General features: G+C 40.5%; 1 protein-coding gene across 1 annotated transcript in view; it reads left to right on the top strand.

The window, feature by feature from the left end:
• The window catches only part of INTS9 (integrator complex subunit 9), a 120,724-nt gene that overhangs the window by 55,195 nt on the left and 48,886 nt on the right, over positions 1-16,643 (top strand). The window contains exons 5-6 of the mRNA XM_008069688.1: positions 4,218-4,357; positions 8,217-8,303. Coding sequence (XP_008067879.1) covers positions 4,218-4,357; positions 8,217-8,303 — 227 coding nt within the window. The remainder of the gene's footprint in view (positions 1-4,217; positions 4,358-8,216; positions 8,304-16,643) is intronic.

The following is a 16,643-nucleotide window of genomic DNA, read 5'->3' as shown; positions in this document are numbered from 1 at the left end:
TCTCAAAAAAAAAAATATATAGAAAAAAAAGAAGAAAAATGTATGTTATGAATGCATAAAATATATGTAGATACTAGTCTATTTTATCATTTACTACCATAAAATATACTTGACTCTATTATGAAAAGTTAAAATTTCTCAAAACTTATGCACAGAAACACAGACAGTACATGATCCATTTTCAGTCAAAAGAAATATAAACAAAGGTGCAGTATTAAGTCCTAACTGCATAAAATTAATTGTGGTGCATCTGTACTACTGTAAGAATTTTATAGCCACTTTTGATATTGTGGTAAGTCTAGTTGTTATATCTGCTTAAAACCTCATGTGATCTTAAGTATCTCCGTGTGAGCAGTTCATCTCATCAATACATTGCCTATCACAATGAAAAGTGATCGCTCACATGTCTCATGTATTTTTCATCATTGGATGGTTTAGTGCAATACTAAACTTGAATAACACCATGGCACCCATTCGAAGGGCCTCTAGACTGGGAGTCTCCCAATAAGCAGAGAAAAGTTATGACATTACAAGAAAAAGTTGAATTACTTGAAATGTACCATAGATTGAGATCTGCAGTTTTGCTTGCCCACTGACTCAAGTTAAATGAATGTTAGAAACAAGGAAATTTGTGAAGTCATCACTGTTGTTATATCAGCAGGCATGAAAACCTTGTACTTTTTGTAAAACACTTTTTTATTTTTTATTTATAAAACAGCTTTTATGTGGGTTTGGGATTACTGTAAGAAAGGCATACCTATAGCCTCTAATGTGATTTGAGAAAAAGTAAAGTCATTATATGATAATTTAAAACAAAAAGAAAGGGAAGGATCTAAAGCTGGAGAACTTAATGCCAGCAAAGGATGGTTTGATCATCTTAGAAAGAGATTTGGCTTTAAAAAATGTTAAGATAACAGAAGTATCAGACGGGTTCCCAGATGCCATTAAGAAAATCATTGACGGGAAAAAACATTCTCTTGAACAGGTTTTTAATGCAGATAAAAGTCCCCTATTCTGGAAGAAAAAAACTGCACAAAAGACATTTATTAGTAAGGAAGATGAATAAGCACCAGGATTTAAGGTAGGAACAGATAGGCTAGCTCTGTTTTGTACAAATGTTGTTGGATCTATGATCAGGACTGCCTTTACCTAGAAAGCTGCTGATCCTGGACAGGAGAAGATAAATAGCAGCTACCAGTCTTTTAGTTGTACAGCAAGAAGGTGTGAACGATAACTCTTTTTCTGGATTGATTCTGTTGCTGCTTTGTTCCTGAAGTCAGGAAGTTTCTTACCAGTGAGAGATTGCCTTTGATGTTCTTTTGACATTGGACAATGCTACTGCTCACCCAGAACCCCATTAGTTTAACACCAAAGGTGTCAAAGCGATTTACTCTCCCCCAAATACATCTTATCTAATCCAGCCCCAAATCAGAGGGTCATAAGGATTTTTAAACCTCGTTGCACGTGGTACTCTATGGAAAGTATTGTCAACACTGTGTAAGAAAACCCTCACAGAATATCCTGAAAGTCTGAGAAGATCACACCAATAACAATTCCATTATTATAGAAAAATCTGTGAAAGGCATCAAGCCTAAAACAACAAATTCCTGCTGGAGAAAACTGTGTCCAGATGTTGTGTGTGACGTCACAAGATTTATAACAGAGATTTTTTTTTAAAAAGTGGTGAGTGAAGGTTTCAAAATACAGGTCTTGAAGAAATTCAAGAGTTTATAGGTGGCACATCAGTAATCAACAGAAGATGACTTGGAGATGCATGCTTCCAACCCAGTGCCAGCCAATGAGGAAGAAGACCCAGAGGAAGCAGGGCCAGAAAACAGATTGACATGAGGCAGTCTAGCTGAAGGGTTCCAATTATTTGAGACTGTTTTTTATTTCTTTTACAACATGGCACTTCTATGATACAGGCACTGAAACTAAAACAGACGGTGAAAGAAGGATTGGTACCATATAGGAACATTTTTTTGGGAAATGAAAAAACAAAATTGTCATCCAGAAATTATGATGTGGTTCCATAAAGTTCTACTGAGTATGCCTGCCTCTCCTGCCTCCCCTTCCGCCTCTGCCACCCCAAGACAGCAAGTGAACCCCTCTTCCTGCTCCTCAGTCTATGCAATGTGAAGATGACAAGGAAGAAGACCTTTATGACGATTTGCTTCCACATAATGAATTGTAAATGTATTTTGTCTTCCTTATGATTTTCTTAATTACATTTCTTTTCTCTAGCTTACTTTCCTATAAGAAAACAATATGTAATACATACACTGAATATGTGTTAATTGACTGTTAGGTTTTCAGTAAGGCTTCTGATCAACATTAGGCTAGTAGTAAAGTTTGGGGGCAGTCAAGTTATACATGGGTTTTCACCTGCATAGGAGTTCAGCGCCCCTGATATCTCTTGTGTTGTTCAAGGGTCAACTGTAAATAATAGTGGTTTGGATGTTAAATTTATTTCTCAGAGGAAAAAAATGTTTATGTAGGCATGCATGCTATATGCATATATAAATATACATATATACACGTATATGCAGAACAATTTTTTCTCATATTTCCAGACTCTGAGCTGATTCTTAAAAAGAACTTTCAAGTTTTCTCACCCGATTTTCATATGCGTGAGGGAAGGTGGTGATGCTTTTGAGCTTTATTGCTGCTTCCACTGCCATTCCCATTGTTTTCATCTGAATCTATCACTCTGCTACTGTCTTAATTTTCGTATTTGCTTAAAAATTATTCTTGAGAAGTAGCGGAGAGTAGGACCAGCAGAATGTTACAGGATCCTTCATCATGATGGGTGCTCTTGCAAGTGCGGTGCACAACATGGAGATAAGGGTGGGGTAAATCGACTCTTACTGTCATTAGGTGTGTTGTTCACAGAGATGCCACTGCCCTGGCAGTCAGTAGCTTATGACCTCTACTCACACACTGTCCTCGGGAGCTGATGATGCCTTGGCAGCTTTATTAAATTAACTTATTTTATATGTAAAGTCACTCAGCCAGAAAATACCCACAGCCAAAATGGCACACTGCCTCTTATTGGATGCTTATGCCAGACATCTTTGTTACTTTTTCTCTGTGGGGCTGTATTAGCTCAATGACTTATCTCCTAATGGAAACACTGCCTTGCTTGTCCTTGGTGTGCTCTCCAGTTTCCCAGGGTCAACTCCACCGTGAGGGAGAGCTCAGTGAGGGATAAGATGTCTCTGGACCATAGGATCTCACTTTTCCTCCCAAAGGGCACTGCCCAGAAAGCTGCATTCCTTCAACAAAAGCACTCTGAGGACTGTTAGGTACTGGCTGCCATGGGTGGGAGGGGACAGAGAGGAGTCACACAGGACAGAGTGCTATTTTGAGGTGTGGTTGGATAGCATGTCAACTGTGTATCTCTACATAAAGAACTTCGGAAGTTCTGAAAAGGAAGTAGTTTCTTTCATCTGTGCAAATCAGGAAGACTTAGTTGAAGAGAGCTGAGCCTTAACAGACTGATAGGACTTAAATGTATGAGAAGAAATTTCCTTCCAAAAGAGTTTTCATAAAATTTACCAACTTAGATAGCATTTTCCCTCGCCTGCTAGCCTATCTTTTCCCTTTTCATATGACCTTAGTAATTGACTAAAAGGGCAGTTGTAAGGTTATGATTAGGATAGAAGAGGAGCATATAATTTCCTTTCTTGATTCTGCCACTGTACTTTTTTTTGGCTCTCTGTCCAGCACTAGTGGTCAGAAGTTACCTTAAAAAAAAAGTTGTCTTTGCATCTGACTTTTGAAGAGCTGGTTTCTGCGTGTTGCTTCCTGTTTCCCGTTATCTGTAGCAGTTCTGCATTACATTCTAGTTCACCCTTACAGCCTCTAATGTGATCTCTCTGCTTCAAGTTACCTGGTTTTACTTGCCAGGCAGCATCCGCTGAAGTGTCCTGTTGTCCTTTACCCTTGTATGTCGAAGTCAGAAGACCTCTGTTCTAGTAAAATCAGGGTGCCGCTGGTGGCCTGGCTGCATGCACCTTGTGAGCCCTCCTGTCCTGCTCCTTAATGTCAGTGTTAGAAAACGTCCAGAAGTGAGAGGATGGAAGCATTGCAGGGAAGGCATCGTTATTCTGTAGTACAAACATCACTTCTCTACATTCTGACTACATCATTTTTTAGTCACATCATATTGATCTATCTCTGAACAGACATATATCATTCCCTCCTTTTCTTTTCAGACTGAGCTAATAGATCTGTCTACGGTAGATGTGATTCTCATCTCTAACTATCACTGTATGATGGCGCTGCCCTACATCACTGAGCACACCGGATTCACGGGCACAGTGTATGCCACAGAGCCCACCGTTCAGATCGGCAGGTGAGAGTGTTTATTCGTATCCTTGAGGAGGTGGCTACAGCGCTTCTCCTTCAGCGGAGACTGTTAGTAGATCATCTTGCCAGGAGTGATTATATCGTTCCGAACAACTAACCCAAAGAATAGGTGGGAGTAGGCTACTCTCTAGGTAGAGGAATGTTCATTAGAAATGCTTCCTTAGAAATTAAGGATTGAGTTGGGTACAGTGGCTCACGCCTATAATCCCAGCACTTTGGGAGGCCAAGATGGGAGGATTGCTTGAGACCAGGAGTTCAAGACCAGCCTGGGCAATATAGGGAGACCCCCATCTCTATAAAAAAAATGTTTTTTAATTAACCAGGTATGGTGGCAATCACCTGTAGTCCCAGCTACTCAGGAGGCTGAGGCAGCAAGATTGCTTAAGCCTAGGAGTTCAAGGCTCTGGTGAGCTATGATTGTACTGCTGCACTCCAGCCTAGACGACAGAGCAAGACCCTATTTCTTTCTTTCTTTCTTTCTTTTTTTTTTTTTTGGGTTAGAGTCTCACTCCATCGTCCAGGCTGGAGTGCAGTGTCATGCACGGCTACCCCAGCGTCAACCTGCTGGGCTCCGGTGATCCTTCCGCTCAGCCTTCCAAGTAGCTGGAACTAAGGCTTGCATTACCATGCCTGGCTAATTTTTTTGATTTATTGTAGAGATGAGGTCTCATGTTGCCTATGCTGGTAGAGTCCAGCTCCGCAGGATTCAGGAACCCAGGAAGGATGTGTGGATAAGGCGAGGAACGAGTCGGACCAGAGTTTTGTCTCACACTCTGGCACTGAAACATAGCAGTGCTGATTTATTTATATCATAATTTTTGGCGCACACTTAACAGAAAGTTAACAGTAAAAGAAATGATTAACATGTGAAAATGATTACATGACGTACTAATGATTTTGCAGTTCTTATAATTTTTGCATATAATTATGGTTTAATAATGTTTGCATGTAATTCTTAGAAAAGAAGCTAGCTGTTCTTGGAAGTAGTAACTTATTAAAAGGGCAAGGTTAACATTAGCCAAAAAGTTAGTAAGTGGAAAGTAAAACTTATACTCTATAAAGGTAAATAGTCTATATAGATATAAAGGTGCCAGGCATATAACCTTTATGTAGTTTCAATTTAAAGGTCACTGTCTGCAATGAGACAGTGTTTACATTTTATTTTTATATACCAATCATTCCACCTTTTTTCTAAGTGCTGACCTTTGGGTTTTAGAAAGTAAGCACCACTGGGGACCACTGCGTTTTATTCTTTCCCAAAGAGATAAATCTCTCCACTTAACGTGTCTTCCATCTATCCAGACTTTTCTAACCATATCATCACCATATGCACCTGTATAAGGTAGTGGAGGGTCAAGCCATTCTAAGTTTAGCACACTACTTTTTCCTTGAGGTGCCCGCCATACTCGATTGTTAATATTATAGCCTATGTAGTCTCCTTCTCTTATAGTGGGTAGTGGTTTAGGCCTAAGGATATTAGGGGAGATAGCGGAGTATCTAAGCCTATCTTTAATTAACTTATGGTTTCAGTGTGTTCCTCATTCGTTCTCACTGTTCCTTGGTACCACAGTTTTATCAGAGTTTCTTTGTTTGAACTATTCTGGGAACAGTTAACGAGACACAGCGTAGGACTAGTTAGTGTTACAGATGATTGTGTTTGTACTTCTTGACTCTGTGTCATGCTGTTCCTGTTAATGGTTTTTCTTGGATCTAGTTGAGACATAATTGTTTTTTGTAAGTTATGTAGGAGCTCACATCGAAACTGTTATTTATCATGGATTTGTGAGCAGCCTCCTTTTCCCAAAACGTAACTAAACAAACTATTCCTATGAAGCCTACGCAAAACAATATAATGGGAACATAGTGGTGGCCATGACTTAAAGAGCAGTCATACGGAATTTTCCTCAGGACTTTCCGTGGGACCTTGCCGCTTGCACGGAATCTCCCCGGAGAATTGTCCTCACTCCGTTCCCATGCTGGCTCCGAGACTGTCATGGCCCCCGCCAGTTCTCGAACCCACAGGCTCAGGCAGTCCTCTCACTTCAGCCTCCCCAAGTGCTAGGATTACAGGCTTGAACCACTGTGCCCGGCCAACCCTATTTCTTAAAGGAAAAAAAAAGAAAGAAATGCCTAAGAACTGATGCTGCAGACAGCTCCTCTGTGCAGATGATACTAATTAGGGGAGGTAATGTTTAGGAAAATGCCACAAAGATGCAAGGCAAAGAGCTTCAGAGGAAAAGAACATAGTATCTTTAAGAAGAAATTTTATTGCTTTGCTTTCAAAATTTCCCCCCTTTTATGGTTTATTGCAGGCTATAAGTGGAGACAGCTTGTAGAAACCAGGGGATAGATAAGTCGTAATTAGACGGCTAAGTTGGCCCTGCTATTGGCAGAGAGAAAGTCAGCAGTCCAAAGAGTCTTGCGAAGGACCCTCTGTTTTTCCTTTCTCTACCCCTGCCGAGCCTTCGTGGTGTAGGTGGTTGCTGCAAGTAGCCATAGCATCATTTAGTGAGAAAAAAAGTATGTGAAGAAAATTACCCCAGAGAAGAAAAGTATTAATGTGTTGTTCTGAAATAGATTAACAAGTATGGTACAAGTTGAAACTGTCAGGACCCAAAATATGGGGTTTAGGGGTTGATATAAACTCCTAGGTTGGGTTCTATAGTGTCTTACAGATGCATAACAAGATGGAATTACTAGAAATGAAATATGCATTTTCTTGTTTTTATGTCAAATCATATCATCTGCACTGTGAAAAGAAAACCATACCAAATCTGAGGAAGAGCCATTGTAGGAAAGTAAAACACTCAAAGTGACAGGTCAGTTTCAGAACGAGGAAAAGGGAAAAAAATTAGACTCTGGTTTGAAAAAATTGAAGTGTGAGGTTTGACTCACCAGACTGTTTTATGAAAGCTACAGCCAGGACGATAATGAGCCTGGATCTTAGATCTTGGGATGTTAGAATGAGTATTGTTGCTTCATGATGGAAAGAGGGGATGGTATTAGGACTAGATAAATAAGTGGGAATGAAATAGAGTGTTCAGCTTTCAAATTCTAATAAATATAGGACTTTCCATGATCTATATATTGATTTGGAGGGGATTTAAGTCAATATGGATTGTCTATATTAGATTATGAAAGGAGATTCAAGATGTTGAAAATCTATTTCTAGCTTTGTGGTCATCTTCCGGTCATCAAGAATTCTAACAGTTCTCTGTCCCATGAATCCCCACAACATGTGTATCCTTGATCCAGTCAAGTGCAGCATTTAGATTCCCTGACTGATTCTCTGGCATTCCATCTCATGATCTCAGAGCAATCTATTGTTTTGCGGGGCCTTGAGTTAAATTTTTAGGGTTAGTCCTTGAAGTATTTTTCTACATGAAATTTTGCTAATTCCTAAAACACATGTCAAAAAGCCTTATTTTATCAGTTTAAAATGTCCATTTAATGTTGTCATTTTTTAAAAAAATTCTGCCCTTGCCCTTCTGCCACCAAAATTAGTTACTGCATAGTCATTTACTTTCCTTATTTATTTTTAGTAGGCAGAGATCTTAGAGTGAGAGTTAAAATAGACTTATGTATTTCTGTATTTAGAGACTAGAGACATGCCAGGCTTGTTTAAAAGGTGAACTAAATAAGTTAAGTTCAGAATTTTCAGCATAGAAATTCAATGAGAAGGCTAGATTTTTGTTTAACTTTATAAAAATGGTTTCCAAGTTAACATACAGCAGAGAGGAGAAGGATGGCGAGGTGGAGTAAGGGGAGGCAGCCAAGTCATGTCTCCTGGATACGGTGTTAGGATGTGGTGTTTTTCTAACTCAACTTTTTTTTTTTAATCTCAGGCTTCTCATGGAAGAGCTGGTGAATTTCATTGAAAGAGTGCCAAAGGCCCAGTCTGCCTCCTTGTGGAAGAATAAGGATATTCAGAGGTGAGGAACAGCCCTCTGTCTTCCCAGAAACTCTGGAGCTCTATGCTTTGCCAAACAACGTCATTTGATTTCTTATTTTATGTTTCAGCTTTGATTTGGTTATTCCAAAGATTCTTTTTTCCCTCATACATGAAAGGGTTACATTGGATTCAGTCATCGTTTTTTGAAAGGCATCTGTGCCTTTCAAAAGGTACTGCCCTGGGTGTGAGAATTAAGGACAATTAGCTCTATTGTTGAGGTGTTCGAGGTTTCATGGAAAAATCAGTTCAACGGGTCGGTTACAATTTTCAGGGCATGTCATAGAAGAGACGTTTGACTGCAGTTCTGTAGACACTCAGAAACTGAAGAACTCTCTCTGCTTAGGGAAACTGAGTGGGACAGACCTTAGGAGATGACAATTAAGGCGGCTCTTGGAGGAAGAAAAGGACTTTTCCAGATAGAAAAGGTCGAGAAGTGAGGTCCGGGCAGTCATGGGACATAGTATCTCAGGGAATAGCAAGAAATTCAGTGTGGATTAGGCAGAGTATTAGTCCGTTTTGCGAGACTGGGCAATTTGTAAAGAAAAGAAGTTTATTTGGCTTGTGTTCCTGCTGGCATCTACTCAGCCTCTGGTGGTGCCTCGGGAAGCTTCTATTCATAGCAGAAGACAAGGGGAGATGGCATGTCACATAGAGTGAGAGCAAGAGAGAGAAGGGAGGTGCCAGGCTCATTTATTTTTTAGAGTTGGGGTTCTCACTCTGTTGCACAGGCAGGAGTGTAATGGCACACTCACAGCCACCCCAGCGTCGACCTGCTGGGCTCAGGTGGTCTTTCTGCCTCAGTCTTCCAAGTAGCTGGACTACAGTCGTGCACCACCACACCCAGCTAATTTTTTGATTTATTGTGGAGACAAGGTCTCACCAAGTTGCCTAGACTGGCGTCCAACCCCTGGATTCAGGCAATCATCTCGCTTCCACCTCCCAAAATGCTGGGATTACAGGTGTGAGCCACCACCCCCGGCTTGCCAGGCTCTTTTAAACAGCCAGCTCTCACATGAAGCCATTCATAAGGGGGACTCCGTCCACAACCCAAACACCTCCCAGTAGGCCCCATCTCCAACACGGGGAGTCACATTTCAACATGAGACTTGGTGGGAGCAACATCCACACTGTGTTAGAGCAGAGAGATGAAAGTAAAGGGGTGGTTTGGAGCAAGATAGGGAAGACTCTAACCAACATGTGATGCTTGAATTCTACGGTGTTGAGAGTGTGCAGTCCACCAGTTGAGTTTTCTGTGGAGAATTACTTGACCACATTGCTTTGGGAAAAGTAACTCTGGAAGCATCAGGGGAATGGATGGGAATGCAGGGACACGGGCCTGAAGACCATCAGTGTGACTGCTTCAGAAGTCCAGGGGAGATAACAGGCCTGAGCCAAGGCGGTGGCGGCGAGCATGAAGACGAGAGTCTAACTTCAAATACGTTTTTGAGGTAGAATTGCGAAGAGCTAGTAAGAATTGTGAAAGAGCTGGCTTCAAAGAAGTCATTGGGAAGGGAAGAGGAGAGCTTAGCGCAAGACAAGGGACAAAGGAAGTTTCCAAAATTATGGCTTGTCAATGGTCTCAGAAGCTGCAGAATATCAAGTAAAAGGGAGATGAGGCCCTTGGCTGTGGAGAATTGAAGTTATTAACAATCCCAGAGGAGGTTAGTTGCCGCAGAGTGCTAGGGCCAGGAACCAGATTGTAAGAGGTGAGGTGAGTAGAAATGTGATACAGGAAGCAAGGCGGCAGCTGGATTCCACTTCCGTGCTCTCTCATTTAAGTTGACAGCAGAGGGCCCCAGTCAGTCTAATGTGCTGGGCTTTCTCTCACCCTAGCAACTGCTGCCTTCACGTGTGGGCGTGGCAATAGACCCACCTTCTGACCCTGACATTGAGTCTGGAGTAAAAACTAGCTAGCCTTTTGATTTCTTAGGCCGTTCATGTTCCATGTGCTGCTATACAAGTCTACTTTTTTCCAGTTCTTGCCACTGATTTCTCTTTCCCTATAAGTCAGATTTGTTAGTCATCTGCTTATCTCAACTTCAGAATGTCTTCATTTTTGCAAATATGTATGATGTATGTGTGGCTTCACATTAGGAAGCATGTTCTGGACAAGCACATACGTGAGCCTCATGTGCGTATGAATGGCTGCCTTGACCTGACTGCTCTCCTAGTGTGAAACATGGTCCCTTCCCCTCCTCGTGTTGAATTCCCATTCTCAGCTCCCTTTTCTGTCACCCACTGTGACAGCCCCTTTGTTATTTTCTTTCTGTCTCTCATGTGCCCACTGGACCACATAGAACCCCAGTTCCTTACATCTCTCCCCAGAGAAACCTCAGGACTTTGTTTTCTTTCCCTATGGAACATGCATGCTCTGGCTTCCCTCACTTCCTTCTTGTAATTTATCCCCTTTATTGTATTCTGCTGAAATAATTTTGGCACACCAGAAATGGTGTTCAAAGGTACTTCCTGACTCGCAACCCCGGGCCAAGTCTTAGAAATCCTAAGTCCTTATTTTGCCTTTTCTTCTGTGACCTTGGGCAAAGTCCTTGGCAGTTTTTCGTTGCCCCTCATTCTTTGCAAAAGAGAACAAAATAACTGGCTCACAAAAAGACATGCCATTGTGTATGAGTGAGGATGTGACTGATGCTTAAAGGATGAGAAGACTAGGGAGTGGGCCTGAAAATTATTTCCTAGGATGCTTAGTGAATCTCCCTTTTAAAGGTGCTAGTTGAAATAAAACCTTGAATTTCCTATCTCACCACCTTATAGGCAAAAATCAGAAACTGCTAAAAGCTAACTTGGTAGAGGAGCAGGGAGAATAACGTGCACTTTTAGAGAAGACCTTCTTTCATCCCAAGCCTCGTGAACTATTATGTCTTGGCTTTTGAGCATGAAATGAGCCAAAGTTTTGACACAGAGAGGGAAGGGTCTAATTATTAGAAAGAATATGCTGAGGTGTTAGACACACCAAGGAAGTGTATCCTCTTTTTCTCCTGGGTAAATTCAGCATAAATATTAGAAGTGGTGGTAGAAGAATTTGAAGAGCTATTTTTTCTTTAAATGGCATCAGACGAAAGAGTTCTTTTGAAATACTCGTGGAGAATTTAACCTTGGGCCAAAATTCGAAAAGCACTTCATTTGGACAACATGTATGCTGAAGGATTTAGATCATCTTTAGATTTCTCTCTGTCACAAGCCAGTTGATATCTAGTGTCCCAAAGTACTGCCACATACTATGTTGAAAACTTTTTTTGCTGTCTAGTTCATTGAAATTTTTTCCAGGTGACATGGCTGTATCTTCTCTGTGTGTTTTCATTCTTTTTTAATTTTCTTAATTCTTGCGCTTTTCCTGTCCAGGTCCTCTAAAGTAGGATCACAGGTTGGCATGCCTACAGGGCTGGGGAAGGTACAGACAGGAGTGAGGTGGGCTGGTGGGAACTGGACCGGCGACCATGACCCTCTAAAGGGACAGCTGACACACAGCTCCAGCAGATTGTGGCCATGTGGGAATGTGAGCCCATGGCTGCCAAATCTTCTATTTAAGAGAAGCTCAAAATCTGAAAGTTATAAATATGATTTTTTAAAAATCTTTAAAAAATTTTTGTCTTAGACATTAAAACCCTGTATGATCTAAGCAAAACACCTCTGTAAGGTGGATTTGAGACTTGAGGCCCAGTTTTTGACTTATACTTACATGGGCAGTCTCAAAGCAGATCATAGTCAAGAGCCTAGAATTAATACATCTTAGTAGCTTAAGTTACTAGTAAGACCATCAACTAAATAAAACAGTAAATTAAAAATTTTCAAACTCATTAATCAAAAGAATCTGACAAATTCCCTTAAATCATTTGAAGTTAGTTTGAATTAACATTTGATTTATTATTAGTGTGTATACCAAAAAAAAGCTATTACTCTTGCTTTTTGGCAGCTGTATAACTTCCTACCTCAGTTGACACTACTCCTTGAGATTTATTTCAAAGAAGTTAGCCATCCTTCTTCCTAATTTTGACATTGCAGTTTGCTCTTGAAAAAGAGATGAATTTTGAAGGGATGGAAATGAAGAATCCCTCATGATAGAATTTTGAGTCACTGATTTTTCCCATACTTACTTCAAAGTTTAGGTTTTTAATGGAAAAATGTAAAGCAAAATATTCCACTTAAGAAACTAACCCACTGTTTAGGTTTTTTTTTTTATATTTATAAAGCTAGCAGTATTTGTTTGTTTATTTTTGTAGAGATGGGATCTCCCTGTTTTGTCCAGGTTGGTCTTGAACTCCTGACCTCAAACAGTCCTCCTGCCTTGGTCTCCCAAAGTACTGAGATTACAAGTGTGTGAGCCACCATGCCTGGCCTGAGCTAGCATTTTTTATAAGATTAGAAATCTACAATTAGAATAAATCATTACAGGGTGTTATCTTTATCCTCTGACAAGCGTTGAGCAATTAAGCATTGATATATTCCTGGCTGAATTTTCATGGCAATTTTTAGTACTCACTAGTTAAAATGTGGGTTCATACCTTACAGAAGACTTAGAAGAAAAACATGTACATTAAAGTTGAAATTTCTTTGCCTTGACACTCCTTGGGTATCTGTAGAGGAATTTTTCAGGTCTAGCTATATGACAGAATATTTTAAAATGCGGGGTTGGAGGTCTAATAGACCAGGATTTGAATTTTTAGATCTGTTGCTTAGCGGCTGTAGCAACTTATTTCTTCTAGTTCCTGTTTCCTCATTCATAAAATAGAAATGGTATTAGCAGCTTCATAGGGTTGTTGTGAGAATCAAATGAGTAATGAGTAAAGTTCTTAAAACTATACCAGGCACATGGTAGGGGCTCGGTAAGTGCCAGCATCCTTATCTCCTTTAATGACATATTTGGCTTACATAATCCCCTGTTATTAACCAGAACACAGCTGCCTAATTAATTTTCAGACACTGTCTTTCCTGATGAAAGCAAGATAGCCCAGTGGGCAGAAGGAAAACTGTTTCCAAATTCCATTATTACCTGTGGTTAGTTGTCACTGAGAAGCTTTAAGACTCAATCTCCTTTCCTATGCAATAAAAGAATTAAAATTATCTCTAAATTCACTTATGTTATAGTTCTAAAAGATGTCCAAGGGAGAGACACCTTAAGGCAGATCCTCGTAGAGTGGCAGTACTTTGATGGAGTAATCACAGCTTGCTCAACTTTGTGATTCCAGACCCTTCATCATCTCATTTCACTTAAGGTTTATTAGCCTCTGGAGGACCCATCCCTGCTGACCAAACTCCCAGGATGTTGAATGACAAACAAAAACCTGAATTGATTACTTTATACTAAGACATCTGACTGGCTCAAGAACTAGGATGGCTCATCTCTTTAGGACACTCTGTTCTGGTGAGGAAGTCCACTTAAGACCTCAAATTATAGATAAGAGTTTTTTTCCATGAGCATAGAATTATAGCAAGATAATTTAGCCACTCTTAAGAGTTGCTCCTATCGTGCTTTGGAAGCATAAACAATTGCCTTTGTTCTTTCTAGAGGAAATTTGGGCTAAAACAAGCATCAGGGATTATAGTATAGTTTCAGGTTAATATTGAGAAGTGTTAGATTTTAAGGCTATAATTTTGGCAAACTCTGTATAGATCATCACTCCGCTAACACATCCCCACTCCACTCACCTTCATGTATGTTAAGCACTGTTTGTTGTAATAAGAGGAGGGGGAAACCTTTTCTGATTCCTGTATTCTTTGTATTCTGTTCTTATAGTAATTTTGTTCATTCATTCATTCAACAAACACTTAGTTTTACTTATTAGCGTTCAAGTGGTCCTTCTGGACTTAAAAGTCTTACTCTTTAAAAAAAAAACACAATCTTGTGCTGTTTGTTGTGCTGGTAGGAAGGAGGAAGAGGCAGTAAAGCCGTTGGCATCATGTCAAAGCCCTGGGAAAGAAGTTTCTTAGGCACTCAAGTGTGATAAGAACAAAACAAAACAATGGAATATTTTAGAAAGTACTTATGAAACATTTAGACTCTGAGAACTTGACTTTGATTAATTAGAAAGCCAGAAAAAACAGAACTAGTTCCCTCTGGGTTTCCTTATCCTACTTATCCTAAATCAGCCAATAATCTTAATGGCTTTAAAAGGCTCTGTAAATGCCTCTCTAGAATTATGACCTCAAGTAAACATACGGAGAGTTTTAGGGAAAGCTAAGTCAGACAAGATGTCGGGAGATAGAAGGAAGTAGTAACAAAGTAACTAACAGAATAAAAGGGTATTAGCAAAATGGTTTTGTAGGTGTAAATATGAAATTCAGAAGACTCCAGACTTATTTGTTGAGTAACTACCAAGTGCCTTGTATTATGGTCAGCTTGTAGGAAAATGCCCCAAAGAGTTTAAAACATAGCCCCTGTACTCGAGGAGCTTGTGAAACACAGATTGACTAAGTGGCAAGACTTAGGCTGTACTGTAGGTTGAGTAGGGTTTGAATGAGGTAAAAGAGACCCTGCTAAGAGGTCGAGATAGAGACCGAGCAAGATGGAAGTCCCTGTCTTTGGTAGCCTAATCACTAAAGTGATGGCCTGTCACTTTTGTCTTATTCCCTTCATTGGAAGGAAACCACTTGGTCCAGCCCACACTCAAAGGCAGGGGATTACACATGTGGGTAAATACTGGAAGTAGGTGTCATTGGAAGCCATATCAGGATTGCCTGCCACAAAAACCTTAACTGAGAATTCTGGTCAGACTCAAGACAAGAGTCACTTGGGATGACTTGACTTTCTTTCTCTGGCTCATGGTTGAGTTCCTCCTTGATTTTTTTTTTCACTGCCTCTCAGTGTTATAGAGCTTCCCTGTACCCAGACTTGTGCAGTTCAGAAGGGACACATGAATATTTGTCTTGATGGATCTTTTCTTTCCTGGGATAGCAACTGAATGATTTTTTGTTTGTTTGTTTCAATTTCATTTACATTGGGCACTGTGCTCAGTGCTGAGGATACAAAAACGAAGAAGATGTTACTGTGTGAATAATATATAATGGGATAATAAGAAATATATTACCATTTCAGTGGGTATTAGTAAGATTTTTTTAAAGACATATTTAATAAGACTGTTCTTCCAGCAGTACTCTTTGGCTCTGGTTATCAAAAATCATCCGAAGTAAATATTTCTGTATAAACAAAAGCTTTCTTCAGTTTCTATAGAACATAAGTTTGTGATTTGTGGGTCATTTATCTTAAAGAAGAATATATGAAAAGATTAAAGATGACATATACCTGAATTTTTCTTAAGCCTTTTGTTTAAGTAAATTGTTTCCCTACCTAAAACACTCCAGTAATTTCTCTAGAAATAAGTTCTGCACTATGGAGGACAAGTAGTAGGTATTTTTTATCCTCAAGCTTCCCTCTTTTCCTTGCTAAGGGCTCCATCAGAGCGTTGCTAGCTTACTCTGTAGGCTGAATATAAGGTTGTTTACTCTCCAGCAGAGAGTGGAAACATTAAAGTGGCCAAATGCCTCATTTCGAGAAAGACTGTTCCAGATTTTAATCTTCTTAATTTTCACAGGACATTGTCCTAGAAGGGAAGAAGGGAAGGGGAGAACATGCTGGGAAGAGCTTTCAGGAGAAGACAGAGCTAGCAGAAAGTAAAACCCATGTGTAGTTTCGGTTAATGGCAGTACTGGTTGTCAAATGATGGATGAGGAACTCACAGAAAAGAAAGCAAGCAGGTGTCATTCTAGCTGTGCGTGTGACTTTCTAGTCAACATCCAAGAGCCATGACTCAGTTGCAGAATCCTGGCAAAGCTGACAGCGAGGTAAAACAAAATTCGCCCGAAGTGAGAGAAGCCGTCAGGCTGCAAGTGTGAGGTCTCATCGCCCTCACTCTCCAGCCACTGCCACGACAGCCTTCCAGCTCTGGCATGGAGTCAAGAAACTCTTCTGCTCCTCCCCAGCCTGAAGCAAGAAGTCTATTTTCTGTGAAGGGCAACCACAGAGGCTCAAGCCTGGGGCTCTCTGACGCTGAGAATTGAAAGGAGAAGCTGAGGCAGGGAGGGAACTTGGGTTCTTCCTTGAGACCCTCCAGAGCAGTGCCCAGGCCTCTGGAGTTTGGAATCATGGCTGCTCACCAGGGTCCGTCCCTCCGGGTTGACATCCACTGCAGCATTGCTGGGACATGCACGTGCACCTGGGGCTGTGATGACTGCATGTGTGCGGACAGGGTGGGAGACAAACCTTGATCCAGCATCTGTTCTGTGCCAGACACTTTGCATGCATGATATCGTTTCCCCTTCAGGGAAAATCTCTAAAAGGAAGGTGGTATTCTCTGGGTTTTACAAATGA

Source organism: Carlito syrichta, unplaced genomic scaffold (assembly GCF_000164805.1).
Source record: "Carlito syrichta isolate Samal-C Ts95f unplaced genomic scaffold, Tarsius_syrichta-2.0.1 Scaffold312190, whole genome shotgun sequence".
NCBI lineage: Eukaryota > Metazoa > Chordata > Mammalia > Primates > Tarsiidae > Carlito > Carlito syrichta.
This window is presented reverse-complemented; position numbering and strand designations above follow the sequence as displayed.